The 22477-nt window shown below is 58.2% G+C and overlaps 1 protein-coding gene across 2 annotated transcripts; it reads left to right on the top strand.

Annotated features, from left to right (window-relative positions):
• Positions 1-3671: 3671 nt before the first annotated feature.
• TP53I11 (tumor protein p53 inducible protein 11) lies at positions 3672-22285 on the top strand. 2 transcript variants are annotated; one of them, XM_033860515.2, is made up of 8 exons: positions 3672-3788; positions 16240-16307; positions 17112-17271; positions 17889-17947; positions 18143-18191; positions 18429-18525; positions 19531-19632; positions 20078-22285. In XM_033860515.2, the coding sequence occupies exons 3-8, from the start codon at positions 17143-17145 to the stop codon at positions 20209-20211; spliced, it is 570 nt and encodes a 189-aa protein (XP_033716406.1). In that variant the 5' UTR covers positions 3672-3788; positions 16240-16307; positions 17112-17142; the 3' UTR covers positions 20212-22285. The 2 variants fall into 2 exon arrangements, with proteins under 2 accessions (XP_033716406.1, XP_033716405.1); XM_033860514.2 differs by lacking the exon at positions 3672-3788 and adding an exon at positions 4949-5158.
• The last annotated feature ends 192 nt before the right edge of the window (positions 22286-22477 follow it).

Below are 22477 nucleotides of genomic sequence, written 5' to 3'. Positions count from 1 at the left end.
TAGCATCCGCTTGGGCAGGAGGCTGGTGAGGTGCTGCTCACGGCCCTAGCTGGCTACCCAAGGCCCAAGGTCCTGACCTCGCAGCCCAGAGTGGCTGCTCTATACTATCACTGTAAAGGGGTTTGGGGGGGCCTCCCAAGCTGAAGATCCACTCCCTGCTGTTCCCCCCCCCCCCCATAGCAATTCTTTTTGGTCAGGCCCGGCTCAGAACTTTCAGAGAGCCTGAGGCTCTTATCTGACTTGCAGCAGTGTGAGCTGTGCCCACAAGGGAACGTCCACACTCTGTTCTGAGTTTTGGAAGCTGCCTCTCTCACACCAGCACAGAGCAACAGGTGTCCTGGGCCCCCAGACAGTGACCCCACCGCCCCAAGCCAGCTGGTGGAGGCTGGCTTTCCCAAAGGCAGTCACATGCACCTCCCTGTACCGCCACTCACCGCCACTGTCGCCTGTTCATTCATTCATTGGGTCAGTGAACATTAATTGAGCACTTACTGTGAGCCAGGCTCTGAGCTCAGGACTTACAGGTTGTACCTCACTTAATCCTCCAAGTCCCCTGTGCCTCGGCATGATTTTTCTCTCTCGACAGATGAAGAAACTGAGACTCAGAGAGGCTGAGTAACTCGACTAAGGCCACAGATCTAATAAGCAGAATTAGGGCCTTGACCCTAGATCCAGGTTGGTCTAACTCCCAAGTTCTGCTCTCACCTGCCCCCTTGAGCTCTCCCCAGTGGAAGCAGAAAAGCGCTGGCTGTGGTCCTCTGGTCCCAGAGCTGAGCTGTCACGTCTTTCCTTTAGAAGGGCTGAGCCTCCCTGCTTCCACCCGCATCCTAATGGGTTGTCTGTCCCACAGGTGAGGAGCTGCTTGACATTCTGCGGTCCTGGAGCAGCAACAGCAGTGGTAGGGATGATTCATAGGCGGGAGGGGGGTGGTGGAGGGAAGGAGGCCTGGACAGTGTCCCTGGCGTGGAGGTAGGGGCCGGGCAGTGTCGGGGAGGCCTGTCTCAGTGTCCCTGAGCTCCCAGCAGCTTCTCCCAGTCCCCAAAGCTGTGCTCAGCCTGGGCCCACTGGAATTGGAGCGGAAAGACCCAGAGGTCTTCTTACCAGACAGGCTCACAGGGAAGGAAGATGCTCTAGAGGAAGTGAGGGGAACCAGCAAAGGGCAGTGGCAGGAGTTATGAAAGCCCAGCTCCTCTGCCTCACGCTGCGTGCTGGGACAGTGGCTCTTTCGGCCTGGGCCAAAATGATGCTCCTTATGGCGGTTTCCACCACCTCCTGGCTTGACAGATTTCACCCCAGAGCTACTTTCCCAGTTTACCAAGCGCTGGCACCTGCGAGGCCCTCTCCCTCCCTCCTTCTTCTGGGCTTCCTAGGAATAATGTCAGCAACAGTTGTCTACTATGTGCCTTCTCTTTGCTAACAGCTTAACATGCATCCTCTCTCTTAAACTCCCAATAACCTCTAGGAGATAGGCTCTCCTATTATTCCCATTTTACAGACCAGGAAGCTGAGGCTTAGCGAAATGAAATCACTGGCCCATCCCTAGGATTTGAACCCAAGTCTGTCAGCTGCAAAACCCCTGGGCTCAACCACCACAGGCCTCTGACAACATCTTTTTCCTCTACACGCACCGCCAGCCCCAGGGAGGGGTCCCTGGTAAGACCTATCCCCTGTCCCTAGCCCCAAAGACTAGGCCAAACCCTCACTCCCCCCAGCCTCTCTCCTTATCTCTTGGGTGCCAACACTAGTCCCACTGCTGGCATCTTTGAAATCTAATTGCCTCTGCATTCTTCTCCAGGGAGTCACAATCCACAAGTGATTTCTAGCCACAGACACGGGCATTCCCTGTGCCCACTCCACCTTCCAACACCCACCTGCACGGGCACACACACAGACACACAGCCGCAAAGGAGGTGCTGCCGCCCCTGCTGGCTGGAACCTGGGCAGATGGAGGCCCAGCTGCTCCCAGGCTCCTGTGGGAGGCTGGAGGGGAGTGACCCTCGCCCAGCCACGGGTCTGGGCTCCACCTCCACCCCACCCCCACCCTCCTGGGGCTTTGAGGGAAACATTTCACAATAATGAGAATCACAATAATCATGATAATAATAGGAATCAGCATTTCCAGTCTGCAAACCCTTTGCATCTCATCACCTCACGTGACTCTCACAAGCCCGTTTTTCAGGAGCAGCAGAGGGTGCCCCAGCTGGTTAGGAGCAGAGCCAGGGTCCTAACCCCCTTCTCTCGCCCTCTCAGTTAATGTTCCCTGTCCTGCACTGTAAATAATGATGACACCTCAGGGCCACCACGTGTCAAGCACCTATTCTTGCCTAGATTTGGGGAGCACTTTACAAACGTCGGTTTTTATCCTCTTTACACTTATGTCCAATGTAAAGATGAGGTGACTCAGAGATGTTAACGGCAGAATGGCAGTCTAAGGAATGTTCTGAAGAAGAGGCACATCACTTTAGAAAATCATATAGGAAGGAAGAGAACAGAGCTTTTAATGGGCTCCTTAGGGAAAGTGGACGCCAGGGGTAATGGAGAATGTCTCTTCCTTCTCCTCCGGCCCCCAAGCACTTTGGCTGTTACTGCGAGTTGTTTCCATTGCTGGGCTTGACTATTTGCGTGTGCATCTGTCTCCCAGGAGCTATAAGCTCTTCAAGGACAGGGACTGGGGCCCCAACAGCCAGCACCTCGCCTGGCGCACGGGAAGGGCCCAGTCAACATTGCCTCCTTCACGAAGGATGATGGGACGGCTTGTGCTCACATCCTCCCATCTGATGGCCTTGGGAGACAAGAACACAGGATCAAGTCACCCAGCGCTCAAGGTTTATCCACATCAAACACCACCTAAGGCATGAACTCCTCCTGTAGCACCCTCATCAACTCTTCCTTGGCTTCTGCTTGCATGCTGCTAGTGACAGGGTGCTCACTACTACTAAAGCAGCCCCTTCTGTGTTGGAGATCTCGGAGCGATGGTTATAAAGTCCCTCCGTCTATTGATAAAAGTCAGGCTCTCAGGTATATCCAATAGTCACACCTAGGGGAGCATTAGTTGTGTCTCCTAGTCAGGGGGGCAATCAGGGGGAACAGCGCACACAAGTGAGGCTGGTGCCTGCCCTTCAGCAACCCAGAGCCCAGAATGCTGGGGAGGCAGAAGGGGTGACAAATGAATTCATCATCCCCGCTTGAGCCAGCTCTGTTAAGACAGTGGGTTGAGACTCTAACTTGTCACAAAGACTACTATCAAGCCCTGAGACTTCAGTCAGGTGGGTTTGGGGTCTGTGCTTCACCCAGCAAAGCTAGGAACCATCCTGATCTGCAGTCATATTCATTCACTCATTCGCTCATTGTTGGCCGTCACTGGCTGGGAGCAGGGATGGTGGCACTGTGGGCCACAGCACTGCCTCCGGATCAGAGTTGTTACCTTGGTAATCAGACAGCTAACCGTCACCGGGTGCTTACTATGAGCCAGGCACTTCCTGTTTACTTCTGTGTAAAGGGCATAGCCTCTCCTGCCCAGTCACAGCTTCGGGGAGGGCAACGGGAGCCTGCTTGGCACGCCAGCCCTGAGCACCTGGTACAGTCAGCGCCCAATAAGCGTGAACTGCTGCCATTTAAATCTCCACAACCACAGGTGCTCCTACTATTGGTTGCCCCCAGTTTGTACACCGAGAAAACCAGACACCTAGAGGTGGTTACTTGCCCATGGCCACACAGTTTCCAAAAGGCTGAGCCAGGATTTGGACCTGGGCAGTCTGCTTCCAGAGTCTGCTTGATCAACTCTTAAGGTACGGGTAGAAGCCTGGGGAACCACTCACCTTTCTCTGCCCCCTTTGCTTATCTTGTGAAATGGAGCTTGTCGTCAACCTCGCCTTCCTCTTTCCTCCAGCCCCCTCCCATTGTGACCATCCGCCAAGATAAAGAGATGCAGGTGTTCTTTTCTAGGAAGGAGGTTGGTGGGAGTTCGGGTGGGGACACACATTACTAGTCACAAAGGATTGAAATGAGCTCAGAATCTTGTGGGGGGGGGGGAATTGCTGTAGGAATCTAGTTGTTTTAGGCTGAAAGGCTCCCAGAGAGCCTCCAGGACCCCCAAACTCCATTCTTACCCCCCTTGCCCTCCACAGGATGTGCGGACACAAAAGGTCTTGCCACTGTGCCTCCTCCCTCCCCCATGTGCCAATGAGCCCCAGCTAAGATCTTTGTGCCTTGACAGTGCAAATTTGTAGCAACTTAGCTGAGGCTGGATTTTAGGATGGAGGATGAAGGTGTGCGTGTGTGTGTGTGCGCGCGCGTGTGTGCGTGTGTGTGTGTGTGTGTGTGTGTGGCGGGGGGGGGTGTTGATGGTGTCATGTTACTTGACATGAGGCAAGGGAGGACTAGAAACGGTGAGCCTAGGCTGGAAGCCAGAAGACTAAATGAAAGCAAATATTAACAACCACCGTCTGTAAAATGGGATCAGTCATCCCGGCCTCATATAGGTAGTTGTGAGAATCACGAGTTAACACTTGTAATTCCTTCAGCACACGGTGCCTGGCACGGAGCAGGCGCTCAGCAGACGGGGACCATTGCTGTGTAACTGTGTTATTACACACTTGAGTATCTACCAGCCAAAGCATTCCTTTCCGTTTTAGACACTGGCCTAGGCCCCAGGCGATACCCCAGGGATATTTAAGACAAGGTGGCTTGCCAACCTACGAGGGTGTTGATAGTCTCACGAAAGGGGCGCAGTCTGGAGAATTTGCCACGAAAGTCTCCCTGGGCGGCGCGGGCCCTCTGTTCGGATTCCCAACCGCCTTCCCCCCGGGCGTGAGCGCGCCCCCAGCAGGAGATCTCCGGGAAGGCCTCGGCTGGGGAGCCCGGGAGCCCAGTTCCCCCAACCCTTCTCTCCCGCCCGCCCCGGCGGCCACCCTCGGGGGCTAGGCAGCGCGGCGCGTGGGAGGGGACGGCGCGCCATTGGCTTGTGCACGGAACTGAGAGGAGGGACCAGCTCGGGCCGCCAGACTCGGGCAAAGCCCCGCCGCGCTGGGCGCCGCGCTTAGTCCAGCCGGCCCTGCCCTGCCCGGCGCGGGCGGCGCGATGTGAGTCGACCGAGGGCCCGAGAGTCCCCCTGGCACGCCAGCTCCGCGCAGCGCCGGCGCCAGCAGGCGCTAGGAACGTGAGTTCTGCTCCCCGCCGCCGCTTCGGAGCCTAGCACTTTCCCTTCCCGCCGCCAGCTGGCCGGTGCCTGCGCAGCGCAGCCCATTGGGGCTCCTGCGGCCGCAGGGACCGCCGAGGACAGAGAGGACCCCGTGCGCGCGAGCCGGGCGCCCCAGCACCTCTTGGCGCCGGAGGGTTCTGCCGGGACTCCAGGGATTCCCCCCTCCGCGGTTCTCCCGGGCGCCGTCCCGCAGTCCCTTCAGGTCCTCTCCTTCGCGCTCTCCGCTTGCTCCCTTTCCTCTGACTCGGTTTCCCTCTCTCCCTCGGCTTCCTCCCTCCGCCGTCTCCTCCCTCTACGACGGTTTATTCCGCCCTCCGCCTCCGCCTCTTGGGCTCGCGCTCTCCGCTTCGGAGCGAGGGAGAAACCGAGCGGAAAGCATTTTCTCCCTCCCTGGGGTCTGACTCGGTCCCCGCGCTCGGTTCTCTGTCCCCTCCCCCTCCATCCCTGTCTCCGTCCTCCCTCCATTGTTCCCGGGTCTGGGGTGTGTGCGGCACAAACTTGCGAGTCCCCTTCCTCGCCCCCTGCTGGGTCGAGGTTGGAGGTGGCGGGGTTCCCGCTGCCCATAAGTCTGGCCCGACCTTCTGGTTCGGGGGACCGTGGGGGCTGGAGTGCTGGGCCAGAGCACCGGAGGCGTCCGACAGCCAGGAGCTCCCGCCTGGAGCCCCCAGCCCTCTATGAAAGTGGGTGGGTATCTGGCGCTGGGAGATAAAGGACACATTGAAGGGGGGAGGAGCAAGACCGGGAGACCCCAGTCTCCAGGGGTGGGGGGAGCAGAATCGGAAGCCGAGCCTAAGCCCCAGTTGTTGGGAGGAGGTTAGGGGAAGGACAGGTGGAGACCGACGCTCCCCACTCTCTCCCAAGTCGCGCGCTCGGCGGACGGGCTCAGCGGACGGGGGCAGCGTGGTCCCACTGTCCTGGCGCTGAATAGCCTGGGACTGCCCGCCTTGGGCGGTATGCTCGTACCCACTCCGGGGGTCCGTAGGGGAACCGCCAGGCCGCCTCGCCCACCCGCGACGCCCCTATCACGATTGGGCACTAGCTCGGCGTCCTCTCGCTCCACCCTCCCCCGCCCCTACCCCGTCCCGGGCTCCCGCCGCCTCCTCGAGGCCCCGGAGGGAGCGGATTTCTACGCGGGAGCGAAGGCGGCGGGGGCGGGGTCCGGGTGGAGGGTGGAGGCCTTGAACCCCGAGGCGTCTCCGTAGCCCAGAGCCCAGCGTCGACGGCCGAGGCCGCCTCGCCGCCCCACCGCCCCGCACTTCCTGGTTGATTTCCTTCAGACAAACTTTTCCCGGTGGGGCTGCCCTGCGGGGAGAAGGCACCGGGGCTGCAGGGATGCCCACCCCAACTGAGAGGCCTCTTGGACCTCCAGTCTTGGTGGTCTGTGGAGAGGGAGCCGACGCCCTCTCTTCCTCCGGCTCGCAGTGCCAGGGACATAGGGATGGGGGAGGGGGTGGGGAGGGAGGTGAGAGGGTTGTTGGAGAGCCAGGGGGAGGCAGAGTCCATTTTTTTAGCCGGGCCTCACACTTAGCCCAGGGGGAGCAAAGATTTTTCTCGTTGGGTTGTTAGTAAATAAGACTACGTATTCTCCAGGCCTCTGTTATCCCATCTGTGAAAGGGGCCCTCTGTCCCCCAAGGTGCCCTCCCGGCCCCATTGTCTTGGGAACCAGCCGACCTGACTTCTCCTTTTCTGCCCACATGCTGTCAGCTTAATCTGCCCTAAATTTGGAGTGGAGGGCTGAGGCCCAAAGCCCTCCACCCATGTTTGGCCGTCAGTACCTCCTGGATCCACAGCTCAGGCCCGCCACCCGCACCCCAAGTTCTCCAACCCCACACTCAACTGCCTCCCCTCCCCCAGGATCTTATGGTAGCCCCCCCTCTGTGTCTGCTGGAGGAAGGGCCTGCCAGTCCAGGGGTTGGGGGTGGGAGGAACAGTGCAATTGACAGTGACCTGTGATATTCACACAGCGCTGAACTGCTCTTTACTTTCTTTCATTTATTGGACAAAATGTTTGTGAGAGCTGGGCCAAAAATGACTTAATGAACAGAGTGCCAGATACAGTTCTAGGCCCTGAGAGACAGCTGTGAACAAAATTAAAAGATTCTTGCCCTTCTGGAGCTGACACAGTGGGGGAGGGGCAAATAACTAATAAAGTAAATAAGCAAATTATATAGTATATTGGGAGGTGAGGGGGAAAAGTTGAGTGTGGGGGGGTGTTGAGGCCAGGGGTGAGGTCGCCATTTTAAGTAGGGTGGTCAGGGAGGTCTCCCTGAGGAGGTGACTTATGAGCTAAAGTTTTGAGGGAGTGAGCTGTGGGGATAGCTTCGGGGACTAAAGATCTGGCAGAGAACAGCCTGTGCAAAGGCCCTGAGGCTGGAATGTGCCCGCTGTATTTGAGGAACTGTAAGGAGCCAGTGTAGCTAGGGTAGAGTGAGCGGGTGGGGAAGAGATAGGAGACAAGGCTGGCTGAGAGGGGATAAGCCTCCCCATTTCACAGATGAGGGCAGTGATGCTCAGAGATAGCATAAGTAACCCCAGGGCTGGGCAGCCGCAGGGTGGGGTGCCTAATGTTCTGACGCCTAGCCCGTAATAATTTTCCCTTCACCCTGCATCTCAACCATTAATTCACAACAATGGTTGTGCCCCTCCGAAGGCCAGGCCTGGCCAAGTGCTGGGGATGTGGAGGGGAGCCACCCAGGCTTAGTACCCCAAGGGGCTCCGTATTCTGCAGGCTGTTGCCAGCCCCCTTCCCAGGTTCCCCTTGCCCACCTGTTGTCAGTACACTCAGGGCAGCATCTTCCTCCTGAGCCAGAGTGACCCTAGTTCTCTCTCTTCCCATTTCCTTCGTGTGGCCACTGCCTTGTAAGCACCCCACTCTGTATCCACATGTGGCTTCTACAAGGGGACCTGTTCTGAAGTTGGTATGGTCAAGGGGGAAACTGAGGCAAAGAAGTTGAATTTCCTTGTCTGAAAATAAGAGCAACATTATTTTTGAGCGTTCACTATAAACAGGAACTGTTTTAGGAGTTTTTGGTGCATCTTCTCATCAGTGGGAGATGGGTGTCATTATTACACCCATTTAACAGATGAGGAAACTGAGGCCCAGAGAGGTAGTATCACTGGCCCAAGGCCATGCAGCTAATAAGTGGTGGAGCCAGGATATCAGCACAGGCCTTTTGAGTCATGCCAGAGCCCCCCAAACCCTGGGGGAGATGGTTAGTTCTGGACTGTGGTTCTGGCCCATCAGGGTACTGGGAAAAGTACAGGGATCCTTCTGCTTGCCTCCCGCAACCCACCCAAAGGGCAAATAACTACTTGCTTTTGAAAAAGTTGGCTCAAAATAGTGGGACATCTCTTCACGGAAACTCCCTTCCCGCCCTTCTCTCCTCCTCTCCAAGTTTCTGAGCATCTCCAGGGGTGGGGGAGGTGGAAGGAGTGGGAGGGGAGAGGGTTATGGCCACCGCCTTTTCACAAGAGCTCTGGCCCCATGGGATCTGGAAGCACCAGCTGCCTCTGAGGGCCCTGATGTGGTCATTGGGCTGAGGGGGAGGCTGGCCCACTCCTGGTTTGGAAAGGACAGGAATTCTCCATGTGTTCTGCCCTTTGTGAGTGGCAGTAGGGACAGAGAAGCCCCTCTCGGTGACTTCTGTGTGGCAGTGGATGGCCATCCGAGGCCTGGACACCCCCTTGCCCACACAGCAGTTTCAGAGGGTGAGGCCCCCAGGGATGTCCCCTCCTTCTTACCCCTTGTCCTGCCCTGCCCTCTCACCCTCTCCAGCACAGCAGGGAATGTTTATTTTTTCTGTCCCTGAGGGCTTGGAGATATTTGTGATGAAAATGTGGGCTTTCCTCTGTCCTTCTGGAAATTAGGCAGCTTCGAAAGAAAGAGAACTGGTAGAGAAATAGCAAAACGTGTGTTTCCAGAGCCGGTGAGAGAGGTGCTAGGACTTGGGGGCGGGGCAGCTTGTGCTGGGGTCTTTGCTGGAGCTGGAGTGTGGCTGGTGAGTGACAAGGTTTGGAAGCCAGATCCGGAATATCACAGCCAGGAGGGGTCCTGGAGACCACACTTCCGTTTTTCAGGCAAGGAAGCTGAGTCCCAGAGCCCGGCCCTGGCTTACCTGTGATGGCAGAATCTGTTGGTGACCTCAGCTGTCTTGTCTCCCAGCCCAGTGACTCAGGGCTCAGCCTTCCAGCTTCAGTCAAACCCTCCATTGCCAGCTCCTGTGTTCCTGGAGTTCTTGGAAATGGGGTGTGGAATCCCTTTCTTGACTACAGAGCTTTGTCACGGGGACTGGTTTGTACGCCAGCAGGATTCGCATCGTGTTCTTCTCCCCCGCCAGTTCTACTCTGTCATCCTTGCCCTTGACACAGAGCCCTGAGCCCGGTGGTGATGCTGGTACAGAGAGAGATGGGTGATGCAGCCCCGCCTTCCACTGGCTCACCGGCGACTTGAGAGACAAGGCTGCCTAAGGCAGGCTGGCCTTTAGAATAATTGCACTCTGCTCTCGAGGGATACACTGCAAGGAAGCCCTGCCACGTGGCAGCCTCTCCTCAGCTTCTTCCCTTAGCCCGTGTACCCTGAGGAAACACCCACCAGCAAAACCTGCACCCCAGAGGCCACGGTGATAATAATGTCGGTGAAGCAGCTGTGTGACTTCCTAGTTTAGTCCAACCCTGCTGACAACCTAGTAAGTCAGGCATTGTCACCCCATTTACAGTGAAGAAACGGAGGCTCCGGGAAGTTAATCTGCCCAAAGACACAGGACTAATGATGCAGAACCCAGAGATCTGGATCCTTGAGGTTTGAGATTCACTCCGCCTGAGGTGGAGGGTTCTAGGCTGGGTTCTTTAGATCGCATCTCGCCCAGGGGGCTGATGGGCTGCCCCGGGAAGGGACCACAGGAAGGATGATGTGGACCCTCCAGCCCCCATGGTCCCCTTGCTGGGTCTCTCCCTACCTCCCCTTCCCTCTGCCCAGGGCCGGGAGGCTCTGTCTCTCACTGCCCCCACTCCTGTGCTGCCTGTCCCAGACCCCATTTCCAGCTATTTTGCACCAACGTGATAACCGAACAATGGGTCTCCTTTGTAGCCCTTCCCAGGTCCTGCTGGAGTCACAGGGCCTTAATCCAAAGGAGGCTGGACCCCAGGGAGGGGTTCAGATGCTGGCAACCTGCCAGGGACTTTCACGGGGAGATGTGATGGGGAAGATGGCTTAGAGCTGAGTTCTTTTTGGATGTCGTGTTCACCACACCACACCCCTGCCACACGCACATGTACATGTGTGCTCATGCACACGCGTGCACGTACACCAGCTTCTATCTGAATATCCAGTTAGGCACAGTTAGCTTAGTTTGAATTTCAGCTCTGACACTTACCCCCAAGAGACACATACGTAAGTCCCTTGGGCCTTAGTTTCCTCATCTCTAAAATGGGAGTCATAGTACAGCTGTTCTCATAGGGCTGTGGGGCTTACATGGAATTCCTGGTCTAGAAGTACTGGTCCCCTGCCTCCTTTCCTTGGGAGGATGTTTTGGGGGCATTTCTCCTTACCAGATGGGGAGGGACAGGTATGCTGCCCCTCCAGCAGAGGGTCTTGTTTGCAAAGGTAGTGGCTCTTGGCTCTGACACTCAACAGCAATGACTCCCCCCTGAATCACCGGAGGCTGGTGGGTGCTCTGGGCCCCAGGCCGCTTCCTCTCCCCCAGCGCCTCTTAAGCCAGCCCTCGTGGTGGCACATTCTCCGTGAAGGGGACAGCTCTGCAGTCCATCTGTTTCTATGGAAACCAGGCTTTCTGGGAAGGCTACAGGGGGGTTGGGAGAGGTCCTACAGGACTGGCATGGGAAAGATGTCTCAGCCCCATCGGATCTGCTGCGAGGGCAGCGCCTGGACAGCCACCCCTTTAATATTGTTAATTACTGTCCTTTGGGGAGTGCATACCAGGGACCAGGCCCCTCCACTGCCTTTTCTCAGTCCGTCTGATCACAACCCTGTGAGCTAAGAAGTCGTCGTGTGGTTTCACAAATGAGGAAATGGAGGCTCAGAGAGGTTAAGTAACTTTCCTGAGGTCACAGAGCAATTAAGAGTAAGAGTTGGGGGTTTGAGTCCAAGTTTGCCTCATCATTAAGTATATGCCCACCCCCGCCCCTCCCCTGACAGTTGTAACACTCCTCCCGTCCCCCCATGAGCCCTTCCCTTCCTGGTCCGATCTCGAGGCTCTGCTTGGCCTCTGTGCCATCACGGCCCCTTCTGTCTTGCCGCCGCCGCTAGGAGCTCTTTGGGGATGTTCTTTTCTGGCCTCAGATGAGGAAGGAGGAAGGGGCTACACGGGGTCAGATCTCGGCTAGCAGGGGGCCTCGAAACCCTTCCCCCAGCTTTACTTTGTCCCAAATTTTTGTTGAGCTCCTCCCATGCCTGGAGCTGTCCAGGCCGGGTGAACAAAAGCGTCAGTAACCCCTGCCCGGTGGCACTCACCTAGGGATGGCTGCAGCTCTCTGAGGTGGTAGTGGGGTCTCGCCCAACGTTCTCACCCAACCTCCAGTCATTTCCTGGGCACCCCAGATGCCAGGGAAAACCCCATCTACTCTCCTGGAGTCTTCAGCAGCCCCTGACCTGCTTGTGCAAGGTCACCTGGCCAGAGGAGGCACCAAATTGGAACCCAGCTCTGCCTGACCACAAAGCTCCTTCCCGGCTCTCCTGTGTCACCAGCTCACGTGTGGCCTGGGGCAGAGCTTGTCCGCTCTGGGCCTCAGCTCTCTGGCCTGTCCAGCGTGTCCAGCGTGTGTGTGGAGCAGAGCCTCCCCTTGGGCCCTGCCAGGTCTAACTGAGTGTGATCCTGAGTGTTGTGGGTAGAGTTAGGGAGACCTGCTTGCCTTGGCCTGACCGTCCCTCATTCGCCTCTGCTGCCAAAGTGCCTCTGTGTCCCAGCGGGGCCAGCGGGGAGGTTCTCAGGTGGGCACGATACCAGCCCTGCCTTCAGATCAGTGGGTCTCGGGGAGCCCTGAAATGCCTGGCCCTGAAATGATGATGAGGATGGTCCGGAAGCGGCCCTGGCTGCCACTGAGGGTCCAGAGAGGGGAGGGGCACTGTGCCCTGGGAAGGCTCCCTGGAGGAGGGGGCATGCAAAGACCCTGAGGAACGGGGGGCATCGGGATGGAGGGAGTGGAAAGCAGTGGTTCAGAAGGGAGAACACTTGCTCGAAGGACAGTGATTTCCCAGTTCATTGGCAATTGAGGTCAGAGAGGCTGGCCAGGGGCAGAATGCAGAGGATCGTGAGCACGGGGTCTGGGGGCTGCCATCCACATTTTCCCTTCTCCTTACCTGGCAGGGCCTCCCAAGTGAGCATCTAGGAGCAAGGGCAGCCCTCCTCCCAGCCCTTCCCCTAGCCTTGGGCAGCCTGGCACCAGCCTGGCCCCCGGGGAGCCCTGGGGGCCCTTCAGGAGGCACAGGGGCCTGGGGAAGGAAGCATGACGGCTGTAACAGGCAGGCTTTTTCCACTGTGCATGGCTGAGTGAGGAGAGGGAAGGAGAAGGAGTGGGGCCCTGCCTGGGTCCGGGCAGGGCACTCTGCCACAAGGTATCGCCTGTTATATCTCCTCCAGCCCTTCTGCAGAGTGAGCCTTCTCATCAGCCCCATTGCACTGGGGCAGCAGCTGAGGCTGGGAGAGCTGCGGTGTCCTACAGAACCAGGATTTGAACCCAGGTCCGGCTGTCCCAAAGCCAGTTCAGCTGGGGTACAAGGAGGGAGTGGGGGAACTGTCCTCTGTCCTCTCTTAGGTTACAATGGGGCCAGTCCTACCTGGAGTGACCTTGAAAGGGAGGAAAGTTCATGGGCAGATCAGAGGGGGTGTGTGGTGTGTCTCGGCGGTGGGGTACTTAGGGGCTGCTGTGCGCACCCGTGCGTGTGTGTGTGTATGTGAGTGTGTGAGTGTGGCAGCTGCCCGCCTGCCCTCTCCAGGTGGGGTCCAGTCCTGCGGATGAAGGAGCAATGGGACTCAGGGCTCAGAGCACTTAACTCTGTAGGGCCAGGTGCTGGGGACCCTGCTCCCTGGACATGACGTTTAAGATCCCACTTTCCCTGGGAGGCTGTAGGGCCCTTTGTTGGTGGCGAGCTTGCGGCTGGGCTCTGGGCTCTGTGTACGGCCGCAGTGGGTCCCACCAGCCCAGGTACCTGATGGCTGTGCCGGAGTGATACCGGAAGTCAAATGGAGCCCAGGACCCTGCCCTGTAGCCCCCCTTTTGTACCAGCCCTGGGCCTGTGGTGCCGAGGGGAGCCCTGTGTCTGTGTTGGTGGGGAGGGACCATTGGGCAGAGGAAGGCAGCCGACCCTCTGAGCAGGGGTCGCTGACACAGCCCAGGCCTGCGGTGCTGTGGTCCGAGTGTCACCCTTACGCCATGGGATTGAGGTCTGGGGGCTCTGCCCAAGGGGTGGAGACGTTAGGAAATGCTAGTTAGGCCCCTCTCCTGATGCTTCCTGGCCTCCACCCCAGAGCCCCTGCTCCATGGGGGACGTGGGGAGGAGGGGGTGTCTGTGTCTAAGTGCCCATCTCAACCAAGCACTTGGTACGGGCCAGGCACTACCTTACGCCCTTCACGGAGGTCACATCTTATATTCTCACAGCATCCCTGTGAGGGAAGACCCTTTGCTTCCCCAACTATGGATGGGGTGACTGAGGCACAGAGAGTGTAAGTGACCTGCCCACAGGCACACAGCTAAGAAGTGGTGGCCCTGGGATTTGAACTCAGAGAGTGTGGCTTCTGCAGCTAAGCTCTTCTGGCTTTAGCAGTTAGCTGGTACTTTATAAAATACTTGCTGTCCGTTATTTTGTTTCTGCTTTGACCAGGCCTAGGGAAGATGTAAGGATCGTTGTTTCCATTTCACAGATGAGAAGACGGGCTCAGAGAAGCAACTGGCCCTGATTCGTGCCTGACAGATCAGCTTCCCTGTCCCCACTCAGGCTGCAAGCTACTTAAGGGCAGGGACCCAATCCCACCACCTCTACATGGCTCACAGCACGTCCTCACTAAATGCAGTCCTTTCATTTAAATGTGTAGGTGCTGTGCTGCGTGCTCTTGACCAAGCTTCTCCTTTTGCCCCTGGATCTCGAGGAGCTGGGAATTACAGCTCCATTTCACAGATGGGGAAAACCGAGGCTCAGAGCAGTGTGACTTGTCCACTAAGCATAGGCAGTAAGGGACACAGCAGGACTGAGTCAGGCAGCCTGGGCGGCCTGGGTGAGAAGGGTTAAAACACTATGGAGACCTATATGAAGGGTTAAGTCAAGTCTGAGCATACCTGGTGCTGGCGAGGATGGGGGGTAAGGGAACACTCATGCATTGTGGGAAAGCGGAAATGGTTCACTGCTCTGGAATGCAGTCTGGCACTTTCTTCTAGAGTTAAACGTAGATTTACCATATAACTCAATATAATTCCACGCCCAGGTACTTACCTTCGAGAAATGAAAACTCATGGTCACACCCAAACCTGCACATGAATGTTTATAGCAGCTCTATTCATAATTGTCAAACTCTGAAACAACTCAGACGTCCTTCAGTGAGTGACAGGGTAAACGAACTGGTACATTGACGCCAGGTACCGGTACATTGATTCCCACTCTCCTGCCGAGAGGAAGGGAACGTCCATATACACAGCAGCCTGGATGAGTCTCAAAGACATGATGCTGAGTGAAAGAAGCCAGTATCCACGGTTATATACTACATGATTCCATTTATGTAACACATTTGAAAAAACAGAAACAAAACTACAGTGACAGACAACAGATCGGCGGTTGCCTGGGGTTAGGGGTGAGGGGAGGGTCTGACTGGTGATGCAGCTGCCCTGGGTCCTGATTTGGAGGCGGTGGTTGCCTGGATCTATACATGTGCTAAGATTCATATAACTACAGACCCCAAAGAAGGTTCATTTCACTGTATGCAAATTAACAAATAGAAGGCCAGAGCGGAGGCCGGAAGAGGAAGGGTGGCGACCAGCCCGCCTGGGGCTTCCTTCATGGAGGCATGGGTGAGGGGCCAATGGCTTGCTGGCTCCCTGGGGGCAGCCTCCCGCGGGTCCACCTGGCAAGTGGGAGGGACGCCAGGCTGATTATAACTTCTACCTGGATCCACCAGAAGGTGGTAGCAAGCGGCTGAGGTGTTGTGACAGTGCTTGCCCCCCCACCCCCCACCCCAGGAGCCTGGTTAAACCCTCGCTGCCCCAGGCGGCTGCCCCGCTGACCAGCGTCAGCCATTCATTGAGCTGCCTTCCTGGTCACCACCAGCCGCCGCCTCCCATTCCCCGGGGTGTATATACGTGGGAGAGGAAAGCATAGCTGCCCCTGTTTTACAGGTGAGGAGCTAGGCCAGGGGGCTTAGGAGGGCAGTGGGGCCTGGACGTTACTCACTAAAGACCTCCAGTAATGACCTTGGCCATTATTTCCAAACTCGAGCTGGTATGCTCCCTGCCCAGTTCATCCAGTGTAAAGCCATGTTATCCAAACACCCCACGTTTGATCCTTTGTTCTGATGTTTATTTGCTGGGTGCTTTATTTTGTTCTAAGACACTGGGTCTTAGTGTCTTAGAGGCTGGAAAACTGGAGGTGACCTGGGGACATTTCTGTGCCCTGCCTCTGGCTGGGGCTGAGAGGGTGAGACTTGCCGGGGGCCACACAAAGACCTGAGTCTGATGCCTGGTTGGGGGGGTCCAGCAAGCCCACCTCAGGTCCCTGGTTGAGGGACAGGCAACTTCTGAGCCTTGTCTGTTATCGGGGGTGGTTTTCCTGCCTTTCTGGAGAGTAGCTGTGGGTGGGAAAGAGGTGCAGGGATATGGGAGGCACCCAGCACTGGTGCAGCACGTGATAGGGTGGGGGTACTACCATTTTTCAACCTGGTCTTCTATCGAGCCTCATTGAACTTGGTTTTCTCATCTGTAGAATGGGTGTAAATAGTACCCATCTTGCAGGGCGGCAAGATCACAGGAGCCCACTCAGGGCCAGCTTCTGGATACCTTTACTTCACTGTGGTTTACACTGTTGTCTCCTCCACATAGATTTTGTGCTGACTGAAGGTGAGGACGGCCACTCCACTCACATCAGCGTCTCCACTGCCCGGCACACAGTAGGTGCTCAAGAGCTGGTCTGAGGTGGAGCTGGGGGGAGGCCGGAGGTTGGGGGCCATCAAGGATCGTGGGCAGACCTGGGGGGGGGGGTGAGGGGAGAGCAGGGAGGGGCAAGGCCCGAACTGCTGCCACAGCCCTGCCAACTCTCCTGGCCATCCCTCCTCTGGCTCAGCTGGGTCCTGGGGTCACCCCCTCCCCTTGTTCTCAGCGCTGGCAGGTTAGAGGGAGGTTGTCTGGGAGGGTGGGTGGGAGGGCTTGCTGGGCAGAGGAATTGTCTGGGCGAAAGCTCAGTGGTGGCCTGGACTCCAGAACTCAGGAGCCCTACCCAGGCTTGGGTAGACCCTTCCCTCTTCTGCCAAGGCTGACCCAGGCCCCAGTTTACCCCCTGCCCCCAGGAACCTTTGGGTACAGTCTATCCAGGCCTGAATGCCTTGTCCTGGGCCTATACCTCCTCCAGGGCTGTCTGTAAGGCTCCCTCCGGCCTGGTTGTCTGGGGTGTGCCACATCCACTTAGGCCAGACGGGCTGGCGGAGCGGGAAGGCCTTAGGACCATCTGCCCTAACGCGTTTTACAGATGAGGAAGCTGAGGCCAGGAGAGGGCAGTGACTTGACCCTTTTAATCACACAGTCGGGTGGTTAGGGAGCCCAGTACTGCACCTGGACCCTCAGATTCCTCCTCCAGTGTCCACCTGCTGCCCCAGGTTGACGGGGAGGCCTCCCCAGGCCCTGGGCTGGGGTCTGGCTGCCCTCTGAGATCTGGAAGCTGGGCAGGACCCGTGGCTGAGGCTGGTGTCTCCCTGCAGCCCTCCTACAGAGGCCGGGCTCCAGGACAAGATGGCAGCCAAGCAGCCCCCACCCCTCATGAAGAAGCACAGCCAGACGGACCTCGTGAGCCGCCTGAAGACCCGGAAGATCCTCGGCGTGGGCGGGGAGGATGACGACGGGGAGGTCCACCGCTCCAAGGTGGGCGGAGCGCGGAGGAGGGGCCTCGAACCGGCCACATGGGGGTCTGCCTCCGAGCACCAATCTGGGGAGGCAGATCTGGCCCACTGTTTGGGGAGAATAGCTGAGACCCGTTGCAGCTGCAGGGAGCCCCCAGATTTAGCTCATATTTTCTAGAAGTCTAATGGATATGTCAGAGGAATAGTAGCAATAATGAAAGTGGATCCTTAGAATTAGCTGAGTGCTTATTATTTGCTTCTTATGGCACCAGCTACTTTATAAGCATTATTTACCCTGGGAGATGTAGTGTCAGTTATTAACCCATTTTACAGATGAGGAAACTGAGACTCAGAGAGGTTAAGGACTCTGCCACCAATAAGTGGCAGAGCCAGCCTTCAAGCCCACATCTGGCGGACCTCTGAGCTTTCATCCTCAGCCACTGTATTTTCAGCTTCCCATAAGCCCCGGTGTCAAGAGGAGGAAGAGAGGGTGTGCCTCAGTGTGACCCTCCCAGCCTGGGTGACCCTTTGGCTAAGCAGAGCCACCTGGGCATCCAGGGGCCTCTGGGAGGGGGTGAGTAGGCTGGGCAGGCAGAGCTGCCTTCAGCCTGGTTGCCTCTGACCCCTCTGTGTCCACAGATCAGCCAGGTCTTGGGCAATGAGATGAAGTTTGCTGTTCGGGAGCCTTTGGGCCTCAGGTGAGCATCACGAGTTTGGTGGGGGACAGGGCTAGGGGGCGGGGCTCATCAGCTTGTCCCTGTGTAGTCTTGTCTTTGGTTCCATCCCGTCAAATTCCCTCCCCCAGACCAGCCATCGCTGGGCATCGTGGCTGGAGAGGGAAGGGTTCTGTGGCGCCTGGGGTGGCTCTGACCTTCCTCTCCACGCCTCCCCAGGGTCTGGCAGCTTGTCTCTGCTGTGCTCTTCTCTGGCATCGCCATCATGGTGAGTCCCTGCCTCGCCCCTGGGACCTGGCCCCCTCCCCTGCCCTGGAGCATCCTAGCTCCCATGGTCCGTGGTCCCAACTCCTTGTCACTGGAACCTCAGATCTTCTGTCCTGGTAGGGAGGGGTCAGGGGCAGTCAGTGTCCTGATCCTGGACTGCTACTGGGGAAAGGAAGATGTCCAGGGGAAGTTTCCACAGTGAGCCCCTCACCCTGAGCCTCCCGCCCGCTGTCTGCAGGCCCTCACCTTTCCTGACCAGCTCTATGATGCAGTCTTTGATGGAGTGCAGGTGACCAGCAAGACCCCCATCCGCCTCTATGGCGGCGCCCTCCTCAGTGAGTATTGCTAGGGCAGACTCTGGGGAGGGGATAGGCAGCCGAGGGACCAATAGGGGCCGAGGGAACATGGGGAGCCTTCTTTGTGCAGGGGCTCCCCTTCTCAGAACCCACGCTTCAGCCAACAAGTCTGTCTCTGCTGGGTGTGTGCCGCCATCTTGTGGCCACTGGTAGACTGTCCCCAGGGGATTGGGACTGGCCTCAGCATCATCTGGGACAAAGCACTTATTGAGCGCCTGCTGTGTGCAGTGCACCACCTAGGCATTGGGGTAGAGAAATGAAAGAGGCCCAGGCTCCGCCCTCCAGGGCCTCACAGCCCAGAGGAGGAGGCAGAATCAACACAGTGTCTGTAAAGCCCTCGCCCTTGGACCGCCCATTTGAACCACTTCTGTTTCCTCTCCAACCTGAGTCACACGCAGCAGTGCCTGTTAGGAAGCTAAATGACAGCATTTAAAACCCAGCACTGGGGGTGTCCCTCCTCTTCTCCAAAACATTCTGTGGCTCCCTATTACCCGCAGACTGAAGTCCCAGCTCCTTCCGGTCTCTGATATTCAGGGTCATCTGTGGGGTGCATCCAGCCTTTCTTCCAAACCCCCCTCCCCCACATCCCACGGCGGGCCCCGGACCCCAGCCGCACCTCCTGAGGCCCCCGTTTCAGAAGGCCTCCACGACTTCGCAACACAGTTTCCCCAGCCTTGTGCCAATTGCACTTCTACTTGACCTTCAAGGGCCAGTGCCAGTAGCTCTGGGGTGGGGTTGGGGGGTGGGGACTGGGGCAGCTTCAGGCCCTTCAGCCTCGCAATGGGAGAGCTAGTGTTACGGGTTATGGGTCAGGTTGGATGACGGAGGAGTTTTAATTTGAGCAGTGGGAGTGGGGGCAGGGCATGTCCGGAATCCTGGTTACTTTGTCAAAGGGTGGAGGACCAGGCCCCCTGCCCGTCCCCCAAGGGGGCGGGGGGATCAGGCTACTCTGCCCCCCGCTCCCCTCTTTGTCCCCCACCCCAGGCATCTCCCTGATCATGTGGAATGCTCTCTACACGGCTGAGAAGGTCATCATCCGATGGACCCTGCTCACCGAAGCCTGCTACTTCTCGGTCCAGTTCTTGGGTGAGTCCTGAGGTGGGCAGTGATGGGGAAGCTGATGGGGTACAGGGTGCGGGCAGCTTGGCCCCTGGCCTCCCAACTCTTGCCACTTGTTTTCTGGGAAGCGATGAAAACCTGTGCGAGGGGGAGGGACTCGTGTGGCTGGGTTGACCTGTACACCTGCACACCTGTGCTCACGCAGCTGATAGGTGCCTGTATCCTCCCGCATACACGCCCGTGCACCCACAGTCCACTGCTCACTTGTGGACCCAGCACAGGTGTGATGACACACAACCAGTTCTGCCCACATGATCGCCCCCCATACCTGCTACGGTTGGCCAGCTGATAGGATGCCCCAGCTCAGGGCGGGGGTCAGTCAGGCAGCCACCCTGGGGCCCATGGCATCCCGTGCTGGGGTAAGGGCTATCCCCACCTCTGACCTGTGTCCCCCCCGGCCTCTCTCCCACAGTGGTCACTGCCACGCTCGCCGAGACAGGCCTCGTGTCCCTGGGGATCCTGCTGCTCCTGGCCAGCCGCCTCCTTTTTGTCGCCATCAGCGTTTACTACTATTACCAAGTCGGCCGAAAACCCAAGAAAGTGTAGCCGCCCGCCGGGCCAGGGGCCCCTCTGGGGCAGGGAGGCCTGGGGACCTCGGTTTCCCTTTGGTTCCGGAAGGCAGGAAGGACGCTGCCCCAGGCAGGCAGGAGTAGCCGCCTTCCTCTCCTCCTGGGCACTCCCCGAACGCTGTGATCTCCTGGGCCCTCAGGTTTGGGGAGGGATGGAGCCTCTGCACCCCATCCTTCCCCCCCCACAGTGACGCCTCCTGTTCATGGGTGTCTCGGCCTCTGGATCCCCTGGACAGATGCGCGAGGACAGAGCCTGAGTCACAGGCATCCGGCCAAGGCCAGGCTCCTGCTCCTCTGTCACAAGACCCTTCTTTCTTGAGAGGCTGTGGACCGCCTCCTTGCTCTCCCCCAGGCCCCCAGCCAGTCTAGTGCCCAAGCAGCTGAACTTGGCTTCTGCCCATGCCTGGAAAACCTTAGAATTTGACCCCGGGCCCCTTCCCTTCCATGCGGGCGCTCTCCACATGTAGGGGACCCTCTGCCCCCTAAACACAGCGCAGCTGCGGGCTGGCAGGCAGGGGTCCGCCTTTGACCCCTGGTGCCTTCCCCTTCCGCCTTCTGTGAGGTGGGCTGCAGGTGGCAGGGCCTTGTCCTCGGCCACGGCCTCTCCTCGGGCCTCGCTCTTGGCTGCTCTGCCTCCACGCAGCTCCTGAAGGCCCCTCGGTGCCCCCTCTCCCAACTGGCCTGGGTCCAGAGGCTGCCAAGGGCCTCAGCCCCAGGCCGGCCCTGACAGATGGACACCCGGGTAACCCCAGATGGCGGCCACCTGTAAGTGACGGGGTTTGTGGTTGAGGAAGAGAGAGAAGCATGTCTCCATCACTCGGCATGTCCTCCAGGGTCCGAGGTGCACCTGGCTCAGCCCCCTTATCCCCCCTCCCCCCCTCCCCAGGGTGCTGCCCTCTGGCCTGGGGTGCCTCTGGGGCCGGCTGGGTAGGACTGGATGCCCTTCAAGCTCAGCAGGGGCAAAAAATAGAAATATTTCAGCAAGCCGCCTCCCCTCATGCCCAGCCCCCATCAGATGCCTGGAAGAGGCCGGCAGCCGGCTCCCTCAGAGATGAAGACCCCTGCAGGCCCAGCAGCCTGTGTGCCCCCCGTGAGGCCTTTACCCGACACCCCCCTTCCCTCCGGCACCCCGGGAGTGGCAGCCCCCGTGTCCTGGGGACAGATGTGGAGAGAAGCAGCCCCAGCCCCAGACTTGCTTCCCGTCTTGGAAGAGAGTGTTTAGGGGGCGAGATTATTGGTCCTTAGGTGCAGCCCAGCTCTGGCTGCTGCGTCCTGGGTCCGGGCCCTGCCCGCACTGGGCCTCGCTGCCCTCCCTGTGGCCTGCAGCCACACGTCCAGGGACACGGCCTGTGCCCAGCGGAGCACGGCACCGCCGCTGTTAACACAGCCGAGGAGAGAGGTCCAGCGGGTTGGGCGCCCAAGGCTGTGCTGCTGGTAACCGCGGCCGAGCGGAAGGGAGGCTGGACACTAAGGAGGGGCCGTCCTCCCCTGGCCTCCGTCTCGCGAGGCTGAAGTTTGTGCCTCTTTGCAGAATCCTGCCCCCAACCGCCGAGCCCCAGGCAGGCCCAGAGCCACGGCAGCCTTTGGGAAGTGGTACTGGCTGGTGGGCAGTGCCCCCAAGCCAAGGCATGTCCTCTGAGCTGACCCATGCTTTCTGAGGCCTGGCTAGCATGCCGCCAAGCGGTGGACGGTCTGTCCTAATGACCGCTGGGCGTGGCGGATAGATTTCCCCCGGGAGGCTAGCAGGGCAGGGGGAAGTCCGGGCATCCGCGGGGGCTGAGCCAGCCAAGCTGAGGGAGGGTGGCAGGACCTTGTCCCCGGGGGTGGTAATGCGGGCCTGCTGGGACGATGCCGTCCTGGCTCTGTCCCTCCTAAAGGTTTGGGAGAACCCAGAATGCCCCTTCCCCGGTTCACTTGCCAGCCTCCTGCCTCGGCCCAGCTTCCCCACCCCGCCCCCAAACCAAGACCACCTTTCCTCACGGTCACTATTTATTCTTCGTTCCTTTCTCTTTTTGTAAGAAACAGTCACAAAAACCAGTGCAAAACCATCAGTGTGGGCGTCCTGCTTTATATTACAAAAACTCCTCTTGATATAGAATATAAAAAAGGGAGGCTCACAGGAAATAAACTTGATAAATTGGCTCTGCTACCTACCGCAAGGAACACTTAAGAGTTTTCAAAATAGACTTTCAACATAGGACCCACCGGGGAGGGGAAGAGGGAGCTTCTAGGGAGATGGGGGT

This window comes from Tursiops truncatus, chromosome 8 (genome assembly GCF_011762595.2).
Source record: "Tursiops truncatus isolate mTurTru1 chromosome 8, mTurTru1.mat.Y, whole genome shotgun sequence".
In the NCBI taxonomy this organism is placed as follows: domain Eukaryota; kingdom Metazoa; phylum Chordata; class Mammalia; order Artiodactyla; family Delphinidae; genus Tursiops; species Tursiops truncatus.
The sequence above is the reverse complement of the archived record's forward strand: the minus strand, read 5'-3'. Positions and strand labels throughout refer to the sequence as shown.